Raw genomic sequence first — 23,901 nt, 5'->3', positions numbered from 1 at the left:
AAATTCAAGTGCATCCATTCACATATGACTTTTAAACTGTCCTCCTACTAACATCTTTATCATTTAGATTTTTAATTAGTCTCAGGTAAAGGTTCCACCTCACAGATGAGAGCTAGCGGCATTTTAAACAGCACAAACATAACCCCAGGGTCAGAGACAAAAATCAAATATCCCGTTTTACATATATAATTATGCACGTTTATTTTCAGTGACAAAACCATGAAATGCAAGGAAACATATTCATAATCCTTCAACAATATAGAATTAAGAGCTGCTTATAAATCGTAAGCTGACATATCCACTTTGTTCACATTGTTTCCCAACAGACATTCACAAAGTTTGTTACACATTGCAAAATAAAGGGATAGGCGTTACAAATGTACTTCATTAACATTTTACCAGATGAATTTCCCATAGGCAGCAAAATAGCTTAAATTAAACTGTAGTTCAACCAAACAAATCAAGGCATGTCAGAAACAATGGGAAATGGATGGGACACTGGTGGATTTAAAAAAAAAAACAACCCAAACAGAACAAAACCCCAGTATTAGATGAAAAGGTGAAATGCACAGATGAAATTTAGACTGAAAAAAGATTTACTCTGTAAGAGGATAAGGTGCACCTGCAGTGGGGAACAGGGAAGAAAAGACTATTCACCTGACCTGGTGTTTTAATAAGCATAACATAATCATTCTTGAACAGACTGACTTTATGCCAGCCACTTTTAACACATCCAACTCCATTCAAATTTGTTCACTGTTATTTTATGTCACAATGTAATAAAAACTGCTTTCACGGATTCCCTCAGTATACCATAGCTATATTTATATATTATATATAATATATATAAATCCTGTATCTATAACTGGGATTCATAATAAAATACTTAAAAACCATTCTAAACATTTGGTATATAATTAAAAATGCCTTTGCCTTCATAACAACAATATTTACCCCATACATTAAAAGTGCTTGTCATGTCTTCAGAAACGCAATTCTAGGACCTGAGGCACTGGATCAGCTGTTGGTAAAATGACTGGGACTGAATAAGAAACCTTGAATTTCTGTGTATGCAGGAAAAAATGGAAGTTGAGAGACTAATACGAACATAGTAAGATGCTCCCTCCCACATCCCTGTGGCCATTCCTTTTGGAGCAAGGAGCAGAGGAAGGCTGAAAAAGGAGTAGCAGTCATACAGCAAAATCATAGTTCCAAGCTGCGTAATGAAAACTTTGACTATACTGACCTCAACAGTATGCAACTAACAAGAAGCTGTACAGTTCAGGACAACCAAAAAGAGATGTACCACACTAAAAACATAACAAAGCCAAGAACACGTTACATTTCAAAGCATCCTTCCAATGCCTTGAAGTATTTGACACTATGCACAATGGGACTCTTCAGGGGGCACAGAGAAAGTGCATATGGTGAAGAATATTTACCTTCTAGATCTTCCACAGCGTAGGTCACAGTACATTACAGTAGGGATAAATTATTTAAATAGCAATAAAAGAATAAAAAAATTTAACATACTGTAAGACACTGTGCCAACTTAATAAAAATAAAAAGTAATTAGGTTACTCCTTGAAGTAACAGCAGAGATTTCCAAACTTACCAGGAAAAGGCACAGGAAACACAAGTTCTAGATTCACAGCACCAGTACTAAAGCTTCATTATGAAAATGAGATGCAAAACTAAATATATGGACGTATTATATAAGGTTCCAGTCATTCCTCACTGTTTTCAGAGTCATCTCCATCACGGGAAACCGTACTTAATCAATGACATGGCAGCTATTATTTAAAAAATCAGTTTGGTTGACTTGGTTATGGCTAAGTGCTGTTTTTTTGCAACTGAAATGAAATATTCTTATTTTAGGGAAAATTCTAATTAGAAAATTCAAGAGTGACAGATGATAAATTTCTTTCAAACTATATTTGTTATATTATTTTTTTACGTGAATTTTAAATTATTATTAACAATTATGTATTAACTTTACAGCAGAAGTCTAAATTTAAGTTTAGATGAACAAACTGTACTTAACTGTTGGTTCACCAACATGCTTCCCCTATAATGAAAATATAATAGAAACGAAAAAAAAAGAAAAAAGAAACTCAGTTATCCTGCTGTTTGAGGTTCTCTGCTGATACTGCCACTGAGGAGTCCAATTCATGTCCATTTTGATAGAATTTATGATGTTGACACAGCGTAACCTGTACTGTAATGAACAGGATTGACTTGAAATTTTATCTCACAGTTTTATAAAAAAAAATAAAAAAAAAGACCCCCTGCTGCCCATATTACTGTACACACAGCCAAAGTTCACTTTACAAAAGCAGGAAAACACCCATTCTGTTTGCCTACTACAGCTTTTCTAGAAAGGAAATACATGTAGAAAAGATTCATTTAACACTTTGGGTGGGAGGGGGAACGGGAGAAAGATTTTTCTGGAAGGTTAGAAATATGAATTACTATTATTAGAATTAATTCAAATATTAGCAGAAAGCTTAGTGAACACTGACTCTGGTTCCTGTGAAGCAATAATACTTCCAACCCAAACCAGGAATGCTATTTCTCATTTTCAAAAAAAATTTCTCCCATACAAAAATAAAAAGCTAGTAATACTGCAGTCAGTAGCTTTGAAGTATCAGGTTCAAACTGAAGGTAGTAAGAGGACAGTGTATAGTTGGTGCCAACAGAAGTAGAATTTCACGAATGAGAAGCCAAAAATAACCAATTATGAGCCAACAGAATGGAAGTCAAGTTAGAACCTTAATCATAATTAAAAGGAACCAGACACAGACCCAGATTGGCCAAAAGAGTCCCTTTTTCACTTTGTATCACCAACTAGATTTATGTTAAGGAATGAAACAATCAGCAATATGCTGTTACAGTAAGTTAACAAGATGCAATTAGGACCAGAGCAGGGCATGTGGTCAGTATGACCACAGTATGCAGCAAGAGGGAACAAAAAAGAACCATCTCCTGGCTACATACTTTTCTTGTTTCTGTGGGATAAATGTTCGATGCCAATATGCTGGAACAAACAACTACCTCAGACAGTCAGGATTTTTTTTTGGAAAAAAAACCAAAACACCATACACGTCTTGGTGAAAGTTTAGACTAAATCTCTTCATAAAAAAAAACCAGATTTGCCAGTCTGGCTGAATTATGAATTCTATGAATCCCTAAAATTTGGAAGTCTATGTTACTCTAAAATATCCTAGAATAAGTTACTGCACAGTTCTCCTATATTTTGAGAACTGTTTGCGCTTAGTTTTTTTCAATTTTTCTTCTTTCTAGCCATGAGAAAGGATTACTTTCTCTACCATTTCCATTTGATTTACTCTAGGCTTGACAAAATTAAAGTCCTGGATCCATGACTTCCTTCCTCTAGTCATTGATGTTGTAAGTTAATGCGGCAACTAAGGAAGTGTAGGATTGTGCAGAAGTAATTTTTACATTAATGATTGTATCTGATCAACTACCTCAATCATTCTAACAGCAAATAAAAGTGACTGTAAATACAGTAAGATGAATATAGCACTTTCAAAACTTTTTAATCTTTAACATGATCCATCAGAAAATGGAACACTATGCTGGTCTTACACTTCAGAAATTTGATGCAGTAAGTATGAATAACCTACCCAAGGCCACAAAGGTGAACATTATCAGCCAACATAAAAACTCCAAGGTTCAGGCAGCAAGTCCTCTGTTCAGACTATAACAAAGTGATAAATCTCATTCAACATTTGAAAGCCTTTCCCACCAAGGAAGTTCTCCACAGACTTAAGAGTTTATCATGGTCAATTTATTATTTCAGCTGGGATTTTTCTCTATTTTGTCCGCTGTTGAGCGACAAACACTTCCAGTGAAGTCCTTAGTGTGATAAACCATGGGGGAGGGTGCGCGTGTGTGTACACATGTATATACATGCATTTCAAAAGGACGAAGCCATTTTTATTTCATTCAGTCAATGGAAAACAGTTTTAAATGCTACACTGTTCCTTCTTCCAAAGTGGACCTACCATAATTTGTGATCTGATGACCAGTTTACCTATTTTTATTTACAGGAATATCTCTCTATTTGTCAGAATCTCTGGTGGAAATCATGGCACAGAATAGCAGAGGAAAACCATGAGTTAGATTCTCAAGTGTAATTCATTAAAAATGAACTATGACTAGCCCTCCTAATTTGTAATTTTTCTTCAAACAGCCTTTTAACTATAATTTCATTTCTCTGACAAAATTCACATCCGCTATCCTGAGACTTTCTAACCTGTAAAAATCTCCTATGGAAAATGTAATGATAGGCTCAGTTTACTATAATAACTAATCTAAAGAAGTTAAAACCCAAAATAACACTTGGTTAGGGTCTGGTGAGGAAGAACAGGATGTGCTTCTTGTGAATCATACTATACTGACAAAGACTATACTGACTTCAGTGCAAAGACAACGTGAAATGTAATGGAAAGGGTAGGTGAGAGGAAATACAAAAAAGCCTCTCAGGAGATAAGCACGTACAGAGACAACACTTCAACTCTAATTACTTGCCTTTTAAGCAACAAACCTGTTCTCAGCTCTTTTGAGAATGTTTTCCCCATTTCATGCACAACTGAAGAGATCCTAATTTTAATATAATTTGTATCAAATAGTGCCTTTGGAGAACAGAAATATTAATTCAGAAAAGGAAAGACCTGCAATACAAATCTGTAGCTCACAAAAATAATAAATTCAGAAGAATTAAAAAAAAAAAAAAAAGGCACAATCCTCTTGTAGGTCTGATGTTTGAACAGAGAGGGTGACAGCGGTCTAGCAATTCCAGGTGTTTTCATGCATATGTATATATTTGTAGTGTATCTGTGTCTATTTCATTCAGCTTCTACTTTCTCCATGCTCTTCAGTAATCAAGTATTTGATTTGTAAGATGCTACATTAGTGCCAGCAGGCACAAAATGGTATAATAAATACACTCTTCACAAAATATAAAAGCCATGCACTTAGTGAAGAAAGCCTAGCTCTTCAGCTAAGTGGAAATCAATAACTCCCTTTCATTTTTTAAAATAGCTCTGCTCAGCACTTAAGAGTCCCAGCTGCCACAGAAAGTCATACAAACTCCAAGCCCTGCTCTGTTTAAGTTTCTGTTCCATAGCTCACTTCAGGAGTGTGAACAGGATACTTCTTGCTGAACTAGACCATAAGAAACTTTGTTAGTAGACCAAGTGAAAAAACAAATCCGATAATTCTTCCATTTTAGCAATTCATTTGAAATCAGTTCCATTACAGAAGCATCAAGTCATTGGTTCTTGTTTTATCACACGCTTTATAAAGACAGGTTTGTTACAACAGCCTTGAAGGGGACTGGCAGTTAGGTTCCCACTGGCCATGTTCTTGGGGAGAAACACCTTGGAAGAACTGTGGTTCAACAAGACAGGGCTTTTGGAATTCAGAGCCAGGTGTCCCTCAGGGACTAAAGTCACAGAATTGGTGTCAGGTGGCACCACAGATTTCTTAGGGAATAAAACTTTGCTTTGTTCTAGAACAACATGGTTTATAGAAGAGGTGGAGGCACCGGATAGCGATTCTTTTATCACTTCATTTGGGATCTTGCTATATAGATAATTGGGGGAGTTATTCTCCATTATATCTGACCAAGCCCTGTAGCGAACTTCCGCTGCTCCCCAGTAGTGTCTAATAGCAGACTCGGAGCGATGGCCTGTCACTGCCATTATTTCTCTAGGCCCCAGTCCTGCTTCACACAGTAGCTGGATGGTGGTAGTTCGGAGAGAATGATTGGTATATCGTTGAGACAGCCTGGCTGCCACACTTATCCTGGGCATCATGGTACCTAAGTAGTTCACACCCATCGGTTCTCTTTTGTACCAGACAGGCTGTTCTTGCATTTGCTCTGACGTTAGCTTTAAAGGATGCAGGTAAAAGGCAGGGGGTTCTGGAGGCAACTTAGACAAATAAAGCTCCAAGGAAAAAACAGGACAGTTTGGGTCCCCTGGCATGTCATACATTTTACCCATTTTATGAGGATCTTCTCCATTTTTTCCTTTGCCAGGATACCTAAACATAGCATATCGACGCCCGTTCTTGTCCTTCTCAACAACAAAAGCATCTGGAGCCAGATCTCTTAAAATTTCCCTCCCTCGTTTGGCAAAATGCAACTGCAAATCAAACCACACCTTGTTGACAAGCGCCAGTGGACTGTGCAATCCCAGCACGCCAGACTGTTTAATCTTACGCAAGTCCTCAGCAGCTATAGGAGGATGGTGGTGAGTCTCATCCTTCCCCTGCATGCGCAGCATCTTCAGCACGCTCACAAATACCATGTTTGCACTAGCAAACTCTTTGTCCTTCATTAAGCAAATCTGACGATTATAAGGTGGCATTTTGAGATGCCGGTTTAAGCCAGCACGCATTGACTTGTAGCTTGCCACACTGTAGGTGTTTCCATCATGATTCCTTACTGTGTAATAAAACTCTCTTAAGATATCATTGAGTTCACTTACTGGGACCAATTCAAAGCTAGGATCCTTGCCATTTTTGGCCAACCATTGTTTTAATAGGTTAGCTGCCCAGCCAGTCTGCTTGTGGGTGTTTTTGATGCTCTTAGCATCCTCTTCCTCTTCCTCCAAGCCAAAGAGGACATCCTCGGGGAAGTTAAAATTCGTCTGTGCTGCTTCTACCGCTTCTTTATTTTCTGATGAAGTCTCTTCCTGTTTCAACTGCTTTTCGAAACAATTGATCAAAGTTGTACCATCAAATATGCCACAGGTATACGGCACACAGCGAACTACTTTTTGTTCTGAGAGCTGTGAAGTGCGGAGTAATACATAATATTTTGGATTTTACATAACAAAAAGCAGGTGGCATTAACTGGATTTTTCAAATGATACGGCATGTCAATTCCATACCTCACTAGCCAATTAAAATGCATCAGGTTCTTCTTTATTAACCATGGCATTACACATGCTTTAACTGATTTGGCTGAAAGCAAACCTAGAAACATACACTATAACAGAAGACTGAAAACCGGAAAGCATCATGTGTCTTACTTCTTCCCTCCTTGCTCACCTTCCATTGCTAAATACCACTAGCACACACAATCTGTTTTTCCAACATCTTTTCCGGGTTTCAGGCTCTACTGAAGAAGAAAAATGCCAAAATACACAGCTTATATTGAAAATTAAATCTTTAAACCGTATATCTGTTATCCATTCTGGTACTGAATTTTCTACATATCAAGTACTGACAAATGTTTTTAATAGCTATAATCCACAGGTATCTTTGAAAAATGAAGTTCCAAACAACCATTCTTTATGAAATGCCTTAATAAAAAGGTAGAGTGAGGCACAGTTTATACTCTTATAATACTGGTTATCTTTGCCAGACTATTTCTGTGACAGGTGAAAACAAGAATCTTGTCCAGTATATTTTCTTCTTGCTTTGAAACACAATTCAGATTTAACCGTACCTTGAAACACTACTAAATGTGGGAATGTTGGCTAGAAGAAATTAATTTTATACTCCTTAAGAAAACAACTTCCAGTTAACAGCACTGTAACTATGAGGTGCTTTGTGAAATATCTGTATGCAGAAATAATAAAATTAATTATGAATAATTTTAAATAGCTTAACGTCAACCTTTAAATTACAAAGAGATGTCAACAAATCTGAGACGAGGAATCCAGAAGTTTATAATGCAAGTTTATAATGAAGTAGTTGTTCCTGAAGAAAGTTTCTTTTCCTTTTTTTCTTTTTTTTTTTTCTATGACATATGGTGATGAAATATTAGAACCCTGATTCTTATTAACTTCTGGTTTAGCGTGGAAATGAGAGAGCTGCAACAATTCTACAAAATATTTGTAGCTTTAAGTTCAAGCCCTTCAGATGAAAACTGGGCAGGGTTTTCTTTTGTACGTTAGCTCTGCTGTATCAGACAAGTTTTTAGTGTGTGCCTGAATTACTAACTCATCTATTTACACAAACCCCATCAGAAAACTTCTGAAAAGATTATCAGAAGCTCATGCTCCAAGTAATACACTGGATCAGAAGAAGAAAAATACAAACGGACAGAAACTAGAAAGGATGGCACACAAAAGAAACTAAAATTGTTTCATTATGAGCAAAAGGTAAAGAACTTTTCTCCTGTGGATTGTAACTTTAGAATTTTATATAGGAACATAATCAACAACCTACCTGTGTTGTTCCCTCAGCAGTTCGCTTGTTTGCCGAAGTATCTGTTGATGGCCTGCTTGTCTGGTTTTCTGAGGGGTCAAAAAATTGTTCATTTGCAGTACCTAATCAGTACTAAATACTGCTATCCACTACACAAATTTGGAGGCAATATTCAAAATTGTTTGATACTAAACATTCAGTATGTGGCACATTTAACATTTTTTAGCCCTAATTTTCAATTATAAATATTCAAGCTTGATTACTACCATTTTTCAGAGGGAACAGAAGATACAGAAAAGCAAAACAGCACTTTCCAGACTAGAAGCAGTACATGTTCCCTTCCTTGGAAGTCTGACAGTGTATTAAAAATATTTTATGAACAATTCCTTCACTTATCTGGGGACAAAGCATAACTCCAACCTCTCCGCCCTCTGTATGTAAACGAACAAGATATTAAACTGAAAAAAAAATTACCATTATTCCCCATTTTTGTGCAAAAATTTGACTGAACAAAGGATGGTTAAACAGACTTCAAAATACATAACTGAGATGATCTGTGCAGGGACACTGAGTAGCTTTATTAGCTCAGCCAAACATCTACCTACACTAGCAACTTAAGCAGGATTTGCTTGAGTATTTGATGTAAATGTTTAAATTCAATTTCTCCTTTCTCATTCCTTTTCATTTTAACCACAGCCTCTTAGCAACTGTGCTGGCTCAAAGCAGTGCTTTATTCTGGTGAGAAAACTACTAGGGTATACACTAAGGTTATGTGAACTGCAGAAAATGAGACATTTGTGGACACGTAGGCCCTTCCTTTGGTCACTGTGCCTGATCTTTTACGTTGTATCAAATCATTGTATCAGCTTTAGAGCTAAAAGTCAATACAAAACATAACTGTCCAACTCTATGTAAGATATATTTTAACACAGGTAACTTAGAGATGAGAAAATGAAATAAAACTAGTTCTGATGTCAAGCTTTGCCTGAGTTAATTTTAACATTATATTCTGCCAATGAGAAACTTGCTATAATTCCAACTCGCGTAGAAATCTTGAGGACCTCTTAGAAAAAAAATTTCAAGGTATGTAAAATCAGAAGTGCAGAGAATCATCGTGGCATGGCCAAAGATGGAGAAAGTATTTCAAAGTAACCAATCGAGATACCACATTTGAACATTCGTTGTGTTCAGAGACTTCATATTAAATACAATAAATGTACTTCTTTGGAACTAGGTTAGTATTGTGTTTTTACCCCCATTTTATTTACTTTAAAGTGTTGTGAAAATTAACTTAATGATTGTACTTTCCTTTCAGCGTGTCTTTGCTTAGAAAGGCAGCCAGATTATTTTGAGAGGCTGTATTAAAAATAACGTACCAAGTTGTTAATAGTAGAACAGGAGTTTCTGCTTTCATGCTAGGAATGATATAAATCAAGTTCTAAATAAAACAAAGCTTACAGAGCCACACTACTGGGTCCTTCTAAGGAGAGACAATTTTCAACAATGGCTAAAACACATCTATGACAGATTATTTTGATCTTGACAATTTCAAAGGACAGGCAACCAAGAAGGAACACCTCAATAAAATACACTAATATACAAATTCCCACAGGAGTGGAGTTTTGCATTTCCCTTTGACAACTATTTTCCTTTCCCGGTGTCAACATTTAAGCATAACTTACCAACTCTGGGCGCTGTAATGGTGGGTGGTTCAATAGGAGCTGTACTACTAAATGCAGAGAGGGGAATCTTCATCTGTAGGGGAGCTCGACTGCTGGTAGCATTATAAAGTCCTGAAGCACCCACTGCGGGCAAAGAAGTCCTTGTGGCCTGGGCAACAGGATGTGCAGTAGAAACAGCCTGTACTGCCAATGTTGTGCCTATTGATGCAGCACTGGCTGGAGAGTTCCTTTGAATACCAGGACTGGGCACAGATGGGCTGTTATTTGGTTTAGTTGGGTTAGCTGATGCCAAAGACACTGTAGTTTTGGTAAGGCTACCAACTGTAGATGAGCTTTGTACGGATATAAATTCAACGTTGCCTGACTGTTGGTTGGTTACCAGAGTCCCTGTGTGGCCTTGCAGGAGCTGAGGCTGGGATGACACCGCAACAGGTACATGCAAGATTACAGGCAAAGACTGCAATGAGACAGACACCGACTGAGTGCTGCCACTGGGCACTTGGTTAGTGCCTACAACTGTAGCTGCGTTAGCTGCGGGAAGAACTGTTGTTGTCAAAGAGCTGGTGGAGGTCACTGGAGTCTGAGGCTTAGGATGTCCGCTGACAATTGTTGCAGAAGCAGCAAGACTGGAAGCTGGCACTACACCAAAAAAAACAAACAAAAAAACCCCAACAGAAAACTAAGTATTTGAACCAAGTGGGAAGTTTCACTCCAACACAACAAATGGAAACGATTTACGATGAGGGCAGTGACTTAGCGGAACAGGTTGTCTGGAGAAATTCTGAATGCCCTATCATTCCAAGTGTTCAAAGTCAGGCTGGACAGGGCTTTGAGTAACCTGATCTAGTGAAAGATCCTGGCCCATAGCAGGGGGGTTGGACTAGATGATCTTTAAAGGTCCCTTTCAGCCCAAACCATACTATGTTTGTATGAAAAATGTGGTGTATGATTAAATTTTTTTTTCAACGAAAGGTATAGATACTCTTCTTTTGTTGTACACTCTGATATTCAATAGCCTAGTTGAAGATATGAAGATACAGTCAATACTGTATTTCTGTTTGAAAGAACTATATATAAATGACAAAAAAATAGGATATACTATGAGACAAACAGGCTTGCAAAAAGATCCAAGATTTAACTGCTGAAAACACGTGAAATATAGCATTTTTAAACACGCATTACAGAAATGGTACAACAACTTGTACTTCAGAAAACACAAGAAAAGAAAAACTAAGACAGTTATGACTAACTTGCTTTGTATAGGTAGGACCTTGCATCGAGAAGGTTCTACTGAAACCAATGATTAATGTGTCAGAGAAGATACTTGCTTTTATGCAACAACATTTCAGGATTAAACCTAAAGATCAGGAGCACAATACACTACAGAAAGCTAGTATATGCCTACTATGAGGTGATTCTGTGGAAAAGATTCAGCAGTCAATATTAGGTAAACTACTTTTAAAACCAAGCATGGTGTGACTACAATGAATATAATTAATGGTAGTTTTGATTCTATGCTCCCTATAAAATTCTAATCTGGCAATTCAATTTTTCAACTTGATTCCTGTAAGAAATGGGGAACTAAAGGAAGTCAGAAGCCCCACTCAACTTCTGTAGCCATTAGGTAGAGGGGAAGATACCAGCACCCCATGATCACATGGGAAAAAAGAAAAAAAAGAAAAAAAAAAAAAAAAAAGGCCTGAGTCATGCGTTGCACTTTTCAGCAGCTGAGAGACAGCAAGTTTTGCTGCCATACCCAGCAATCAGTCTGCTGAAGCATCTGATTTACCCACATATTCTGGCTGGCCAAATAATCACATTTTTTCTCTTACCTGGTAAGCACACTACACAAATATAAACCGGGAATGTGGTAGAGAACAAAAAATAACGATTTTTGATGTCAGAAAAAAAAAGTCCAAAACCCCAGTTTTGCTTTGTTCAGTTAGTTAGTTGTTTAATGGAAAGCAATAAAACTTTTATGAAGTGTGCTTATAGTCCATAGGCAGTTCTTTACCTGCATTCACAGGGGCTTGAAAAGTTGCTGGTGTGCTCTCTCCTACATTCCTCTTTGATTCCAGCATCTGCCTCACTGTGCCAGCATTTCTATGGGATGAAGTTTCAGTTAGCATTTCTCAATGAGCCACATCAGGTATAATCATGAACAGTACAGTGATGAAAAACCCTTATTGCAGCTATTCTCTTAAATGAGATTTTCTAAACACATTTAATTTTCTGACCCCCATGCAAATTAACTTTGGATATTTCCCTACTAAAAAAGAAATGCAGCATTATTTGTAAATTTTCAACTGCTTGCACCAAGTTTGCCTTTCACCATAAGAATTTTCCCTTCCTTGAAATTAAACTTCCGTTTTTATTCATTATTTTTTAACCGCTGAAACAGCACTCATCTCAGTTTACCTACGAATGGATTCACTACTGTCCATTTGAGACTTGTGAGAAAATCCAATTTTACAACTGAAGAGCAGTGAAGGAAAAGGAAGAGCACTTTAATTAAAAAAAGAAAGTACAGGGATTATCCATTAGATGAGATTAGATATCTCCACTGTCCTATTGTAAATTTTAGCATGGTCACAGTGATGGGGTTTGCTTACCGATATGTTGCATTATTTGTGTTTCCAGTGTCACTCGGTGCTTTCCCTGGAGACAGAGGTGCATTTGGTGCATTCTTTTAAAAAAAAAAAGAAAAAAAGAAAAAAAGAGAGAGAGACAGAGAAGCCATAACAAAACAATCATAAGACAGCTTGCAAACTTATGCTTTCATTGTATTTCACATTTTCTAGAGCCAACACTGCAGAAGAACTTGACATGTTTTACAACTCTCCCAAAACCTCCTTGGTTCTACCTGCCTCCCTCTACTACATCTTCCCTTTTTATAAGTCTCTTGCCTTCAGGTTTTGATAGCATGAGAATCAAAATTTCTTCTTGAAAGTTAATGGACTTCTAGCTACCACTTCTTCACTGTAATTAACCCAAAATATTCATTCTCGACATGGAGAAATACTGTTGTTTATGCCCATTCCTCTCCTCTCCCTCCTCCACCCCCAAAATCAAGGTACTGGGATTCACCATTATTTACTCTGTACATACTGGAGTAAATTAGATTTACTTACATACAGTTTAAGGTGCTTTCACACTAATAATGCCTAAAGAACCTTCTGTACAAATCAGAATTACATAACACACGCTAAAGGACTATTCTTTCGTATTACTGCCTTTACCAAACAAGACACCACTGAACAACCACATCACATCTTTCTGCATATAAAATTTCTTTATTTTTCAACACAAGGTTTAGGCTAATTCAGAAAAACAAATATAACAAATCTAGGTCTTACTTCCTGTCTTTTCTTCAAGTCCTCCCTGGCTGCTCCAAACCGCTTTGTCAATCTAGCAATTTTAGCCTAAATGGGAAGAAGATGAAAACAAACAAACCCATAAATATCCTCCCCAAGAACCATCAAAGAAATTATACAAACAAAAAATTATATAATTAAGACACCAAGTCAAAGGCTATTTTCATTTCAGGGGAAATTATTCTTCCTTGAAATACAGTACAACTATACTACTTCAAAGCTGCAGAATGACACACACGTGCATCACAATCAAGATAACTTAGAGACAACTTGAAGTATTCTCCTTCCTATTCACAACTGCACAAACAGAATCCATCTTGCAGAGGTTCACACAATATTTGCCACGAATGAAGGCAACTGAAAGCATTTGACTGTTTTAATGCCTTATGTACCAACCACATTGAAATATGCACCCCTTTTTGCCTTTCATATTATCTACTCTTTCCCCATTTATCCTATTTCTCCCTCTCACTGATACACTACATCCCCCACACACCTTACTGTCAGCTTTGTTCTACTCTATTTGATGTTCAGGTGTCAGGTTCATTATCTTCTTAAGCACTATTGTTACATCTTGTCCTTCTTGTGTTTCCCTCAATATACTATTTGGTGACCATTCCTTCTGTAATTACCTCAGCATTACAAGATCCTAATTTACCCTGTCTAGGTTGCAGTTCTGATGGCTGACTTATTTTGGAGGCAGTAGCTGTGCCACTTGTTCTAAGCAGGTACTTCATCTTTTCTTGCACAGAAAGAAGAGTCAAATTCTATTTACGAACTCCTGAAAACACTAGGTTAGCACTAGAAGAATGGAAGTTTTTAAAAAATCAGTGACTTTCATATACCACGATTTCAGATCTTCTTACCTACAAGGAGCTGGTCCACTTAGAAACCTCACCTCTTCCACATTTTTACAAAGCAACATGACAGGCTACAATTAAAGTCTGCATTTAATTAGATTTATATTTCATTTTCTGTTATCTTTTACAATGTACAGATCTTTTGAAGCATCTTGTATAATAAAACCATGTAAGTTTAGACTCCAAGTATATTAACATCAACACATTCACAGCCTTATACGATGTTGCTAATTTGACACTGTAGTTGATGGCCAAAGACACCGATAAGCAAGTATACTGAAAGTGTCTTAGATAGCACTTAACAAAAAGTCAACGTAAGATGTCTGGGGTGGTGAGGGGGAAGAGTTACGTAGTACAAACTGGTCTGGCAAACTCCACACTTTTTTATGCTAGAAGTAAAATGGCCTCATTGTTTGAATTTGTTATGACATAAGCTTTTATTTGTCACTTAATCTTGATGTGTCACTAAATCATCTTTTATTTTTGTGATGTTCCTCATGTCACCTCTACATACATAACTTCTATACAGAATGCAAGAAAGCATGCAGCATTCAGCACTAGCTATATGTTTCCTTGCTGGAATATAGTTTCTGTGGAAATAACACAAATAAGTAGCATGTGGTGTTTCTTCGTTTGAACATCCTACAAAGTTCAGTGCTATTCTCCTCTCCTTCCTGCACTTTTCTGTTCTTAAGCAAATTTCTGGCTTCACAGAGGCACTGGATATTTTCATAGTTAACATTTATTTGAAAAATGTCTAAATGGAACAGAAGAGAGGAAAAGTGATTTACTAACAGCTAATGAGGCAGTTTGCCAGAAGGAAGATTTGCTTTGGAGTTTTTTGATGATTAATTGGTTGCTTTTTCCTTGCTGAGCAGGGAGTTAGAATTTTGCAACTCAAAGGCAACATTAGTATTTGTTGCTCCCCCCTCCCCTTCCCTTGGTGAAGTCAAAATGGTTTCCCTACTGACAGCTACAGGTGACTAACTACTAGATGCTGAGGAATTTATTTTAAATTTGACTCTAGTATGTTCAACACACAAACACTCACCTGTAATTCAGTAAGCACAGTTTTATGCCTCTTGTTACATTCTACTTTCTCTATTCGGGTTTTCAAGTCTGCCAGAGTCTTGTCAAAAACAGCACACTGTAAAGCCGTAAGTTTTTCTTCTAACAGTCTCTGGATAACCTGCAAAATTATTATTAACAAAAAAAAGAAAAATAATGCAATCCCAGAATTTGGGAGACCATCTATAAAAATACTCTCAACTCTTAACAAGTATCCTGCTACAAACTGAACAATGACAATGGCTCTGCCCTGTCAATCAAATAAATCTATAGTCATTAATAAGCATGAGGTTGTACAACTGAGGAAAGTTTCTACGTCTATCTATAATGGTCCTTCTTTGCCATTAATTTAAGAAATGAATTTAATCACAGTATAAGTATATAGAACCTTATTACATATAAAAGAACATTAACAACAGAAGGTATTTTCAAGTGCTGTGTTTAGACAAATTAATTTTCCCCCTTACTTTTCTGTTCTTGAGATAGACACTGGCATTCAAAGAACAGAAACTAAAGACGTTCACCAAATATTTCTAAGATGCATTTTCTCGTAGCAGAAACGTCCTGTGTTGCTTTTCTTAGAAAAGCTAAAAATGGAAGAGAGACTGATTTCCTCAAAGTTTACTTGATACACTTATTTAATTTTTTTCTCCCTCCTATACCTATTGCAGGGCAAAAATTTTCCTTAGGAAACAAAAATGAACAAGTAACAAACGTGGTTCAGTTTTCTGCATCCAACATTAATAAAGTAACAAAATGCACTAGCTAACTAACTAATGGAAGAAGGGCACAATTTTTTTTCTTCAAGGCCATAGGTTTCTTTACATGCCAATGGTGCAATCAGGCAATTGACAGCTCTATAAAAATCCACAAAATGCTATGCTGATTGCACTCCTGTTTGGAGACAGACTTTCTTCAAAGCTAGGCACACAGTAAAGTGCACCACATATAAAGCTTTACCACACTGAAATACCTCTGTTGCTAAGATCCTCCACCTATAGTCACACAAGACTTAAGAGTTTAAATATTTAATACATTTCAAATATAACTCTTGCAGTATAGTTTTCAAATTATATTTGGTCTCCTCTTAAAAACAGGGGTATATGGGACTTAATATGAATTAAGCCACCTTTGTTATTTGAAGTAAGTCCAATTTTCAACCACAAAAAAAGAGAAAGTATTTGGGGGGGCAGGGAGTGCGTGGGAAAGGATAGCTAATTCAAAGATGGTAAGACAAGTGATAGGTGTGTTTGCCACCTTTGCTCTGCACCTCCATTCTACCTTTTGTAATTTCTGGTCAACATCCTTTCTGGCTGTAATTTTTACTTGGAGTTCTGCTTCATAATCTTCTCCTATGTATCGACGACGTTTAGAATGAACACTGTCCATGTCCTCAGATTTGGAACGCTTTCTCCTTGACACTTCACCTGGAACAATTAGATACAACCGCTTGTGAGGAACCTTTGAAAAAACAAGTATCTGCAGAATACTATGATTACTATCAAGTTTCATTTGTCCCAAGTTTAAGCTTCTTCATCCAAACCCAGTAAGAATGCCTTTGGAAAAAGAAGATGTTTGATGACATCAAAGCAGAACAATCCCTTTGGTCTCTGTACATTGCTGTCCTGTTAGCAAGTTCTGCTGTGATTTGCCAAACCACTGCCCCAAATGCAAAATGGCTGTAGTACCAGCATTCCCTTCTCCAGAACTTGCCTCCAGTTCTTCCTGCTCCTATCAGCACCATCCTATAATTAAACATGGCTTCTAAGAAGCAAAACAAAACCCTCTTCTGAAAAAGGAATCCTCTTCTCAGGATTCCAGCCAGATAAAACTCATCATATTCTGCCTGTGTCAGCAATGAACTTTTTTTCCACCTGCCATGAAGTTTTAACCTGCACCTCCAATCCTTGACGGAAAAAACATTCAAACCTTTTTCTTACTTCTTGGGTAAGAAGGAAAGCAAAAACCTAACAAAAGAACCAGCTCAAAACTATATTATAAAAGTCATTTTCATCATAGGGATCAAGCACGAAAGAACCAGAGACACCTCCAGCTCCTGGCACTGTATCCTCTAGAGATCCACATATAAAATAACACACCTAGGTAAATTTTCAGGAAGGGAAGCTACAAGAGCATACTGTCGGTATTTGACCACCATCAAGACACCAAAGACCATAGCCACCACCGCCTCCACCCCAAACCTGAGTATGATATAGAAAGACAGAACGAATGAAGATTCACTGGAGACTGAACCAGCATAAGAAACAGTTACTTTTCACTGCCATTTTTTCTTTACTTGGATTACATACACTCTGTGAGTTACATTTCGAACTTCACAAATTTCTTATAGTTTGATTTTGGGATGGTTAGATTTCTGATGTTTCAGTCTGATCTGTTTTTCTGATTTTTTTTTTTTTTGCAATTGCACTTAAAATGCACTATTTTACTAAAAATTATTAAAAAGTAGTATTTTAAAATCCGCACGACAATCTAGGTTATTTTTAAGTTTGTGAAAGTGTAGGTCCTTATTTTTAGGTAAGCTTTGTAGGGCCCCAGGGCTCTTCATAAACATTTGCAGAATGCTGAATATTTGCAAGCAATATAAACGTCTGAGGTACGAGTTTTTCATTTTTTTCCCAGAATGACAGTAAACAGTGGAAAATGAAGAGAGAAAAAAAAGGCCATCTCCAGTTTTCTTCCATCCATCAGAAAAGCTTGTAGAAATAAAATAAAATAAAAAATAATATCTGAATAGTTAGAACACTATTCCCAGACTAGTAACTAAGAGCTTATTAGGATCTTCCACAAAACTCTTTCCTGCTCCCAGTCACTCTTTTTAGGAAAAGCTTAACCACTCAACAGTACAACAAGTAGTTTGCAACATGCAAGAGCTGCTTACGCATTTAACAGAACATACTTAACAGAACATGTTTAACGTTCAGGTAACTTGTTCTGAAGCAGATGCTACATCTAAGTTTATTGTAGTTAGATTCTCTTTGAAGAGCTTCAGGGTGGTTGCTACTGGTGGAAAGGACATTTGAAGGAAGCTGTGATTTCTAAGAAACTCTAGCAGCTTCTAACGACCTCCATCAGCTGTTCTTGATCAAAGGGTGCTTTGTGCTTGTGTTCCAGCTGATTCCTGATGAAGGCTCAAACACCCTTTCAGCATGTACTGGGGAGAGACCTTTATTACTGCTGGGCCTAGAGTGCAGCTCCCAGAGAGCAGCTAACAAACACAGGACTTTCACAGCAGGGTGCACAGAAGGGGAATGGTCCCTACACTCAGCAATGGTGGTGATGTGCCACACGGTATGGTCTCCAGCAACCACTGGAACAACTCTCCCGGTAATGTCAGAGCCTCCACCCAGACAGTTGATTTGGGGGAAGATGTGGCTTTGAAAATCTTTGACTATCTATGAATAGATAATCTTTGATTATCTATGGCCTCCCATTCTGACTGAGGCTATGGCAGAGGAAGATGAGCTTCTTGGCTACAGAAGGAGCAAACTAGTGGGAGAGCTGTGTTGCCAAGTTAAAGGGGCTATGAGAGGAGGTCCGGGGATGGCACAGCACCAGAAATGGTAAGAAACAGATTGACTGGATATACTCCAAGATCCTGCAGCTGTAAAAAATGCAACCCCCAGCTGTAGCAGAGGAGGTACAGTCAGAGCCTGAGCTTATCCAGATGGGCAATGGAGACTCCCATGATGACAAAGTCCAGAAGCACCAGGACAGCAGCTCCTACTCTGCTGCAAATGTATAGCAAAATGACAGATTTCGTTCAGTGCTCTCAGAGCAGATACAGGGCTGGGAACTGTGCCCAGTGAAACATCTGAACTGGCTAAGCCTGAGCCATACAGTATAGCACCAGATATTAGTAACAACTGACTCCCTGCCTGCAGAGGGTGAAGGCCCCCCATCTGCCAGCGACAGGTGACCTATAAGAAAGATAAAGGCACTATGTGGGTGGGAATGGGGTTAGGAAAGCCAAAGCTCACTTCAAAGCTGAATCTGGTGTGGCACATGAAGGGCAACAGGAAGGGCTTCTACCAGTATACCAGCAGCAAAAGGAAAACTAGGGAAAAATACATCCCCCCTGCTGAATGAGGCAGGGAAGCAAGTGACAAAGGACACAGAAAAAGCCCAGGCACTCAATGCCTTCTTTGCCTCAGATTTTAATGAGAAGGCTTGCCTTCAGTAGTGCCAGCTCCCTGAGACCAGTGGGACAGGCTGGAGCAAAGGCAGACTTGCTGTCAGTGGAGCACTGCGTTAACATTTGAACAAACTGGACATACCTAAGTCCATCCAAGCCAGAGAGATGCACTCCCAAGTGCTGAAGGAGCTGGCTGAGGTGACTGCAAGGCCACTCTCAATTTCTGAAAGGTTGTGGCAACAACATAAGGTTCCTGAGGACAGGAGTGACATCTGCTTTCTTTTAATCTTCAAGAAGGGGAAGAAGGATGCAGGGAATTACAGGATGGTCAGCCTCACCTCAATCCCTGGGCACATGACGGAGCAAGTAATTCTAGAAATCACCCCTAAACATATGAAGAAGGTGGTGATGGGGAATAGTCAGAATGGATTTATTGAGGGGAAATCATGCTTTATCAGCCAGATAGCCTTCTATGATGAGATGACTGGCTTGGCGGATGAGGGGAGAGCAACAGATGTTGCTTATCTTGTCTTTAGTAATGCTTTTGACACCCAAAACATCCTGAGAGACAAACTCATGATATATGGCCTAGATAAATGGACTGGCTTAACTGTTGGGCTCCAAGAACTGTGATTAGTGGCACAAAGTCCAGTTGGAGCTTATCACTAGTAACATACACCAGTAGATGATACTGGTACTGACACTAACATCTTCATTAACGACCTAGATAATGGAAGAGAGGGCACCCTCAGCAATTTGCAGATGATGCAAAACTGGAAGAAGTGATTGCTACACTAGATGGTTATGCTGCCATTCAAAGTCACCTTGAGAAGCTGGAGAAATAGGAAAACGGGAACCTCATGAAGTTCAAAAAAAGGAAATGAAAAGTCCTACACTTAGGTAGGAGTAAACCCATGTACTAGTACAGGCTGGGAAATGACTGGCTGGAAAACAGCTTTGCAGAAAAGGCCCCGGTGGTCTTCATGCACATCAAGTTGAACATGAGCCAGCAATGTGCCCTGTCAGCAAAGAAGGCCAACAACATCCTTGGCTGCCTGAGGAAGAATATCACCTGCAGGTCAAGGGAGGTAATTATTCCTCTCTGATCAGTGCTGTGAGACTGAACCTTGAGTCTTGTGTCCAGTTCTGGGCTTCTAAATACAAGAAAGATGTTAGCATACTGGAAAGTGTAGGGCCACCAATATCTTTTACAGACCGGAGCATCTGTCCTATGAGGAAATCACAGCTGGCATTATTCAACTGGAGAAAGTGGTTAGAGGAGATTTTATACAGTGTGTAAATTACCTGATGGGTGGAAGTGAAAGAGACAGACCAAGACTCTTGGTGAGTACCAGCGAAATGACAAGGGAAATGGATGCAAATTGAAATACAGGAAATTCCATTTAAACTTTAAAAACTTTTTTACTGTGAGGGTGGTCAAACACTGGAAGTGAAACACTAGAGGGCTGTGAAGTCTCCATCTGTGGAGATACTCAAAACCTGTCAGGACATGGTTCTGAGCAAACTGCTCTAGTTGACCTGGTTTTGAGCAGGGGATATGGCCTAGATAATCTCCAAAGGTCCCTTCCAACCTCCACAATTCTGTTTCTCACACGTGCCACCAGTGAAGCTTAATAGTTTTAACATTACGTACTTCTCTCTGTGTGTTTCTCCTCTTCTTTTTGCGTCTCTTCTTCTTTATCCTCCTCACTCTCCTTTCTTCTCTCCTCTTCCACCTCTTCTACAAACAGAAGAAAAAAAACCCCATGTGTTACTTATACTGACCTACAGAAGTCTCTTCTACAAACAGAAGAAAAAAAACCCCACGTGTTACTTACGAGACTTCTGTAGGTCAGTATAAGAGTCCCATTTCAACTAGTAAACTTGGAATACTTACAAAAAACACACTGGGGAAGATGAGAGAAGTAAATATGAGACAGATGGAATGCAGACATGAAAAAAAAAATCAGAGGATACCTTCACAGCAAAAATTTGAACTGCCATACAACACCATAAGATTCACTTCCAGGTTTGCTTAGCTTTAAAATCAACAGAATGCCTCAAAGTTACTTCTGAAATGAAACTATGCATTTTTAATGTAGTTAAAGTTCTCAGTGAATTATTTTAGTTGATTTTTCACCTAGGAAAAACAGTATAAAAGTTTCAGTAACAAAATACAATTATGTTCTTCTAGTTATTTACAATTTGCAAATTCACCCATAACCTTTGTATTACAAAAAGCCTAGATTCTTCTTTTCTTAACAAATATGAACTTTCATTTAAAATTTCTTCCTAATACAAAGTATCACAATTTTTTTAAAACTAGCCATTTAAAAACATACAGTTTAAGAAATTCTTAAAGACAAATCTGAAATAACACCCCCAAATGCACACAGGTTAAAATGAAAAATGCTAACACTTCCTGAAAACTTTTATTATATGTTCCATGAACTTCCATTATGTTTCACACAGACCGTATATGCGACCTCTTATGCTTGCTAGAAGCAATGTATAACTACTACTTTTAAGATTACATTGACATCCATCTAGAATGTAACAGAACAACTCAGCACTGCTATGCACATCTTGAACTGCACAATTCTCCAATTTCCTATTTTTATTTTGACATTACAGCAGATTTTACTAGCTTTTTTTGAGAAAGTTCTGGCTATGAAGACATGCTTGATGCTCTCAACACTAACTTTTACTTCCATTATGAAGAACATTTGAATGATTTAAAGTAAGTTGCCTAATAAGTCAGAAAAAGGAAGGAGTCAGAAAACCAAAAACTGAAATGATGAGATTTTTCATTTTGTTAATTTATGCAAGAAGTAATGTTCATAGCACATAGTATTTGCAAGTTACTCTGGACCGCACAGTCATACTCTCACTATTCCATAATCCTGTATCTGCAACACTCTCCTCATAGATTGGCCAGAACTGGTGTGCACAGACAGCAATCACAAGAAAGTACAAAAGCATAGCGAGGTGGGGGTTGGTCTCTTTTCCCAAGTAATAAGTGACAGGACAAGAGGAAATGGCCTCAAGTTGCACCAGGGGACACTTAGATTGGATATTAGGAAAAATTTCTTCACCAAAAGAGTTGTTGAACATTGGAACAGGCTGCCCAGGGAAGTGGTGGATTTACCATCCCTGGAGGTATTTACGACAGGTAGACGTGGTGCCTAGGGACATGGTTTTCTGGTGGTTATGGCAGTTGTTAGGTTGACAATTGGACTCTATGATCTTAAAAGGTCCCTTCCAACCTAGATGATTCTATGATTCTAAGCATAGCCTTTCTAAGTAGTGAATCTTTGATCAAACTCTACCCAAAAGTTATTACAAAACAGAAATACAGATTTTTCCCATGAAACATGACAGGACTTGACTATTTTTGTTTAGGAAGAAATCATGGATTCATGTATTTTTAAAGGAATCATCATGACCTAGACAAGCTCAAGAAACTGGATGACAAATGCTTTATGATACTCAACAAGGACAAATCTGCACCTGGGAAAGGAGAACCCTTACAATAACACAGGCTAGGGCCTGCATGGCTAGGGAGCAGCGCTGCTTTGTGGACTCACATAGACAGCAAGCAAAGCAGGAGCCAACACAGCATGCCCTGGCAGCAAAGGATGTCCATAGCATCCTGAACTACTTTTACAGAAACAGAGCATTCATAGCAAGTGGTTATTGCCCTTTACTTGGCACTGGTTATGCCATCTCTCGGTAAGGAACAAGAGACTGCTAAGGGGCTGGAGAACATGACCTCTAAGAGAGGCTGAGGGAGCTGGGCTTGTTCAGCATGGAGAAGATAAATCTTAATAGGGACTTAAAAACAGCTTTCCAATACCTGTAAGGTGCCTTTTGAGAAGATGGAAACAGACTCATTGTAAAGGTGCATGGCAATGGATAAGAGACAAGAGATCCCAACTGATAGAAAGAAAAACATTTCCAACGTGAAGAGAATCAGTGGAACACACTGCCCAGAGAGGTTGTCCAGTCTTCACCAGTGGAAGTTTTCAAGACCTAACTGGATAAAGTTCTAAGCTTCCTTGCCTAATCTCACAACTTACCCTACTTTGAGCAGGAAACTGGACTAGAGAACTCTTGAAGTCCCTCCCAACTTCAACTACGCTATTATTTAGCCACAACTCCCCCTGCCTATTTATATAAAAAGTATTAATTGATTCAAACACAAAGCACAATATTATCTTTTCTAGTTATTTATTACTACATTTTTAGTTGAAAAAAATCCATAAAGGACTTAAAAATTACAACTGATGACTCAAACATCCATTAAACGGTCCTTCAAAGTCTGCTGGACAGAAGTGTGCCTGATATCTGGTTTGCAAAATCCAGCAGATCAAAAATGCAGAACTTTTGTCTTTTGTCTGCTACATTTAAGAAACTTCTTTCCACCATATATTCAGCTCCCATTTGCAAAGACCTCCTAATCTTTTATTGGATGAACAAAACTTACGTTCTTTTAAGATTTCCAGTATAAAGTTTCCCAAATGCTGAAATATTTTTACAGCAACTCTTTGAAAGCCTCCCATTACCCCTTTTTGAAG

At 38.0% G+C, this 23,901-nt stretch overlaps 1 protein-coding gene across 1 annotated transcript in view; it reads right to left on the bottom strand.

Moving 5' to 3' along the window:
• The window catches only part of ATF7IP (activating transcription factor 7 interacting protein), a 58,860-nt gene that overhangs the window by 22,226 nt on the left and 12,733 nt on the right, over positions 1–23,901 (bottom strand). The window contains exons 2-9 of the mRNA XM_009895225.1: positions 20,979–21,065; positions 16,453–16,598; positions 15,155–15,292; positions 13,226–13,291; positions 12,482–12,555; positions 11,884–11,972; positions 9,870–10,508; positions 8,209–8,276 (exon numbers count right to left, since the gene is read on the bottom strand). Coding sequence (XP_009893527.1) covers positions 8,209–8,276; positions 9,870–10,508; positions 11,884–11,972; positions 12,482–12,555; positions 13,226–13,291; positions 15,155–15,292; positions 16,453–16,598; positions 20,979–21,065 — 1,307 coding nt within the window. The remainder of the gene's footprint in view (positions 1–8,208; positions 8,277–9,869; positions 10,509–11,883; positions 11,973–12,481; positions 12,556–13,225; positions 13,292–15,154; positions 15,293–16,452; positions 16,599–20,978; positions 21,066–23,901) is intronic.

This window comes from Charadrius vociferus, unplaced genomic scaffold (assembly GCF_000708025.1).
Source record: "Charadrius vociferus isolate BGI_N301 unplaced genomic scaffold, ASM70802v2 scaffold251, whole genome shotgun sequence".
NCBI lineage: Eukaryota > Metazoa > Chordata > Aves > Charadriiformes > Charadriidae > Charadrius > Charadrius vociferus.
This window is presented reverse-complemented; position numbering and strand designations above follow the sequence as displayed.